Raw genomic sequence first — 5,779 nt, forward strand, 5'->3', positions numbered from 1 at the left:
GAGATTTGTACTACTCCATATATTAGCAAAGCTATGCTAGTTTTGATGCTTATTATTTATTTATTTTATTTTGGTTGTAAACAATGATTATTATAATGTTGATTTGATCTTAACAAATTAACGATATAGATTTGAATACTGATATATTATTATAATGTAATTTCAAGACACTTTTTTTTTTTTGAAAAATTCAGGACACATGGTTTAAAAATTAGCATCACCCAAGTTTCTTTTTATTATTATTTTTTATTTTCTTAAATTTAAAACCGAAGGTTTAATTTTAAAAATATTTAATGGAAATATCAATAAAATCTTAATGTCATCAGATATTTTCGAAAAAATTATAAAAAGAAAAAATTCAAATAAATATTTTATGAATTTTAAATAAAAACATTTTATTGTTCATTTTATATATCATTATATCACATTAATATTAATCACATTTGGTTGTTTATTTTATATATTAGGTAGAGTTTTCTACGAGATAGACGCATCAATCCAACTTCACGTGTCAAGTCATTTTGAATCCATAAAAAAAATATTAAAATATCGACTAAAATTTAATATTATAACTAAAATGAGTTAAATTTTCGAAAAGAAAAAAAGAAACTAAAAAGAGTAAAAATGTAGATTGATAGGTAGATAGATAGTGTTGGTGTGAAATGAAAATAGGTAATGAGAGAGGAGTATCGGTCTAAAAGAATAAGCCACGTCATACTCAAGGGCCCCACCGAGGTTTGAACCGTGCCGCGTGAAAGTCTGGTTCTAGTCGGATGGCAACAAAAATCCAACCCTTAAAAAGTTAACCATGGTTAGCTGGCACCACCTAACTCTGGTTAGAACTAGACCACAACAAAAATAACTCACAAAACGACAATCACAACCCGTCGTATTAAACTCGACTCTTTCATTTCTAAAGCCATAGTCCACACACAAAGCCTTTTTCAACTTCTCTTTTCCGATCCGAACAACCACTGTCTCCGATCCCTTTCACCGTCTTCTCTTCCGCCATGGCTGGTTCTTCTCACGCTAGACTCCTTGGCTCTACATTCGAGTGCCGCTCCGATCCCGTTCTTGCTGTTGCAGCTGGTCGTCGAGGGAACAGCTATGGCCGATTCGCTCACGAAGCCAAATCGGTGAAGGGAACGGTCGCGTCTCACGGCTTGTCTTCATTCCCGATTTTTAAGTTTCCACCGAATTTTGTCAGGCAACTCAGTAACAAAGCGCGTAGAAACTGTAGCAATATTGGTGTTGCACAGGTTGTTGCGGCTTCGTGGTCGAACAACTCTCCTCCTTCCTCGGCGGCGGCGGCGGCGGCGGCGGCTAATGCCGTTGACACCGCTGCCGCTGCCGCAGTGCCTACCGCCTCTGATGCGGTAGCGCTGGAAGGTTGCGTTGGGAGTGAGGGTTTGAAGGTAGAGGAGGAGGGTTTAGGTGATTCCAGAACCTCTGTCTTCGATTGCGATGGGAGTGTTGCAATCCACGCTGGTAGGATTCAGTATGAAGTTTGACTTCATCTTTGATTCTTTCTTTTATCGCTTTTAGGAATCTTTTTTTGATTCTTGGCAATATGTAATTGACTATTTCGGTGCGGATTTCAGGCGAAAGATTTGGTCGTGGTAGAGCTGACGACGCTATAACTACGCCGGTGGTTAATACTTCCGCTTATTTCTTTAAAAAAACTGCTGATCTCATCGATTTCAAGGTACTTACTTGCGTTCCATGTTGATTCGAAACGGCTGACTTCAACTTGTAGCGCTATCTATCGTTTTCTCACTATTAGTCTACGAGTTTTTGATCCTCAAACATACATCAAAACTGTAAGAAAACAATGTCGAAAAGGCATCTGGATCTTCTTTCTTACTTTTTACTACATATTGGATCCATGGCAGGAGAAGCGCGCTGTGAGTTTCGAGTATGGACGCTATGGAAATCCAACGACAATTGTTGCGGAGGAGAAGATAAGGTTTTGTTTCTGAACTAGTTGTTGGTTTCATTTGTAATCCTTTTGGGGCAAATGGAATTGAGTGTGGAAGTTATTTGATTTTGAACCAGTGCTTTAGAAGGGGCTGAATCTACCCTGATTGTGGCCTCAGGGATGTGTGCTAGCACGATGATGTTGCTGGCGTTGGTTCCAGCTGGAGGGCATATCGTGACGACCACAGATTGCTACAGGAAGACGAGAATTTTTATTGAGACCATGCTTCCCAAAATGGGAATCACGGTATTATATCTTTCACTTCATTCTGTTTATTTTGTTTATCTTCTTTTTGGTGGTATAATTGATTATTACGGTAATACTAATCTTATTTAACATTTTTATGTCTTCTTCAATGTCTTAGTGTCAGCCTTTTCCCGTATGTATGCTTTAATTTTGTGCAGAGTCTGAGACTAATTTTTGTTTTTATTCAAATTAATACGAGAACTTATTTGATAGAAAAACAAAAACTTATTAATATATATGAATATGTATTTATTTATAGTCTTGAAGCCGAAGAAGAGAGTAGTTGATATTGGAAGAATTAAATAACTTTTTACTTCCATCATCCCTATTAAATATATATATACATATATATATATATATATATATATATATATATATATTTGTTTTGGCACAGAAACAGAACAGAATGAAGAATGAAAATATGAGAAAATGCAATTTATTGAGCTTTTTTCTTTAATATTTAAGGAAAATAGGGCAAATGGATTAGTTTGATAGGAGATGCAGATACAAAAATTATAGTTCCCATTTAATGTGATAGATCCTGTTAACGATCTTTCTCTTGTTTATTTTCTGTGATCATAGAAGATCTGAAATTTTATTATCGAAGATAATCTTTTCTAATTATATTGGATTTCTTATCTTTAAAAAAAAATTGTATGGATTTGTTTATAAGTTGGTGGGTGCCCCATGGTTTGTGGTAGGACTGGGTGGTTGAAAGCTCTATTCTTCTAGCCATTTTTCCTTTTTATGTTGGGCTAGTTATGTTAAATCAGAATTACTGTACAAATTTCAAAAGTAGTAACTAAATAAAATAAAATGCCAAAATTATTATTATTTTTTAAAAAATAGGATTTATTTCTTTTTAATCTTTTTCTAGTCATTTTTCCTTTTTTACGTGGTTGCAGAAATTGTTTATTTGTGCATTCAAATTTTGTGTTAAATGCTGACTTGGTAACTATAACTACAACTTGGAATGCAGGCTACCACCATTGATCCGGCCGATATGAACGCCCTTGAAGTAGCTCTGAAAGAGAACGATGTGTGACCATCTACTTACCTTCTTCTTTTCAAGACTTTTTAAAACAATGTGTTTGGTCTTATTAGTGGAAATTGATGTTACATGTATCTTCCTTCCATGCAGGTTTCTCTTTTCTTCACTGAATCCCCAACAAATCCATTTCTGAGATGCGTTGATATTAAACTCGTTTCAGAGATGTGTCATCGACATGGAGCATTGGTGTGTATTGATGGTACGTTTGCCACACCATTGAACCAGAAGGCACTTTCACTGGGCGCTGACCTTGTTCTTCACTCTGCAACTAAGTACATTGGGGGCCACAATGATGTAAGCCCACATGTGATTTTTGTTTTTTGTTTTTATCACTTGAATAATCTGAATTTAAATTTTTAATCAATTAAGAGTTTTTTGAGCAATATTTCTTAAAAAGAAGGAATTTACTAAGCATTGTCTTTTAGGTCCTTGCTGGTTGTGTAAGTGGTTCTCTGAAACTGGTTTCAGAGATTCGGAATCTTCATCATGTGATAGGTGGTGCCTTAAATCCAGTGAGTCATTCTTTTATGCTGTTTAATTATTGCATCTTTTACTGATTGTGGAGTAATGCTTATTATTGATTGAACGCTCCATTGGTTTTCTGCGCTCATTTCAACCATGTTTTGCACCAAGATTTACTGTCTAATAAACGCTATTTCTTCATCTTACAGAATGCTGCTTACTTAATTATACGAGGCATGAAGACATTGCATCTTCGTGTTCAGCAGCAGAATTCCTCAGGTCTGAAGATGGCAAAGCTTTTAGAGGCTCATCCTAAGGTATGCCACTAAATTTATCCAGCTGCAGTACAATGTTTGTATTCCAAGGAAAAATACAACTGAATATTGTTTCATATGTTTAATTTACTACCTAATTATAGACCATGGCACTGCAAAAGAACAAATGTAAGTTCCACTATCGAAGCTTTGAGGCATCTAGTGGCAAGGATGTAACTATAAATCCCGAGATGTAAGCCTGCAGCACTGGAGTAGGGTATACGTCTCATGTTCCTGTGGAAAAATTAACCAATTAAGCATATTGAAACTGAGTTTATCTACTTATTAATTAATCACGGATGAAATGGCCAATTTATATGTTAACGGGATATGATTGTCTGCTTGCAAAATTTCATTTACACTATAAGACGTGACAAAATTATTACTCTTACTGCCTGCAGATCAAATGTGTTTACTACCCTGGACTGCCAAGTCATCCTGAACATAATCTTGCCAAAAGGCAGATGACTGGTTTCGGGGGCGTAGTTAGTTTCGAGGTTAGAAAAATGTCTTTTCATAGTCTTTTATCCCAACCCTCCACCATGTTTGGTTCATCAGTTTCTTCACTCTGGTGCAGGTTGATGGCGATTTAACGACCACCATAAAATTCATTGACTCATTAAAAATTCCATACATTGCTCCATCATTTGGTGGGTGTGAGAGTATCATAGACCAGCCAGCAATAATGTCATATTGGTAAATATCCAAATACTTGACACATGTCAACCTTTATTTAGTAGAAGAGTTTTTTTTTTTTTTTAATGCTTCATGTGGATGGTGGAAGTAATGAAGTTTTTGGTGATGGAAATGGAATAGGGATCTTAACGAAACAGAGAGGCTTAAGTATGGGATAAAAGACAATTTGGTGCGCTTCAGCATAGGAATTGAGGACTTTGAGGATTTGAAGGCTGATATTCTGCAGGCTCTTGATGCCATTTAAAGCTGAACACAGATAATTAAGCCCTTTCTCTCTCTATTTGGATATCATCTTGCCTTTGGTCTTGAGTGTTGGTGGTATCAATTTTTGAATTTTGATTTGCCAACTCCCGTCGTATTGTTAATGATGTCAAATTCGATCGAAATGGAGGCATCTTCATTTGTATGGTAACACCCTTATTTTCCCCTACCCCTCAGGAACAGAAAATGATCCCTAAACATTGTTGTTATTTTCCTTAACCAATTCATCCAGGTTAAAATGTCTTTTTCTGAATATCTTATGCCTAGCCATCAAATCGGATTGGCCACTAATTTCTCATTTACATCTACACATAATAAATAGCAGGAGGATATTTTCTTAAAGTTAAAATCCGGTTCTGAAATTTCACTCTTTAGCCTAAATTTGATGTGTATTTACAGTAAAGAATTTTTAAACTTGCTAGTTTTAGTAGATACGATGTTTGCAAAGTTTGAAATATATTTTCAGATTGAAATATGAAAATGTTGGAAAAAATTATGAAAATTGGTGGAAATGATTATAATTAATTAATGAAAGGAGTATTTTTAAGTGTAAAAAAAATATTTAAAAATATTTAAACTTATAAGTAAAAAGTTTCAAAAGTGAGAAACACTTTTGATATTTTTTGCTATTTTGTTATTTTTTTATTTATAAGAATTTTTCTTAATGAAACTTTGTGATTTGGTAAGATGATAATCGATCATTTTTAATCACAGTTTCTAAAAAAATAATCTAAAGTTTAAAATTGATATCGAAAATTTAATAAAGTTTAA

At 34.6% G+C, this 5,779-nt stretch overlaps 1 protein-coding gene across 1 annotated transcript; it reads left to right on the plus strand.

Moving 5' to 3' along the window:
* The first annotated feature begins 804 nt into the window (after positions 1 to 804).
* On the plus strand, positions 805 to 5,261 carry MTO1 (Pyridoxal phosphate (PLP)-dependent transferases superfamily protein). The gene is made up of 11 exons (XM_039048859.2): positions 805 to 1,488; positions 1,602 to 1,705; positions 1,893 to 1,966; positions 2,056 to 2,224; positions 3,204 to 3,263; positions 3,366 to 3,569; positions 3,701 to 3,787; positions 3,947 to 4,054; positions 4,453 to 4,548; positions 4,629 to 4,747; positions 4,868 to 5,261. The coding sequence occupies exons 1-11, from the start codon at positions 1,011 to 1,013 to the stop codon at positions 4,989 to 4,991; spliced, it is 1,623 nt and encodes a 540-aa protein (XP_038904787.1). The 5' UTR covers positions 805 to 1,010; the 3' UTR covers positions 4,992 to 5,261.
* Positions 5,262 to 5,779: the final 518 nt, after the last annotated feature.

This window comes from Benincasa hispida, chromosome 11, assembly GCF_027475165.1.
Source record: "Benincasa hispida cultivar pf3 chromosome 11, pf3_genome.v1.1, whole genome shotgun sequence".
NCBI classification, from domain to species: domain Eukaryota; kingdom Viridiplantae; phylum Streptophyta; class Magnoliopsida; order Cucurbitales; family Cucurbitaceae; genus Benincasa; species Benincasa hispida.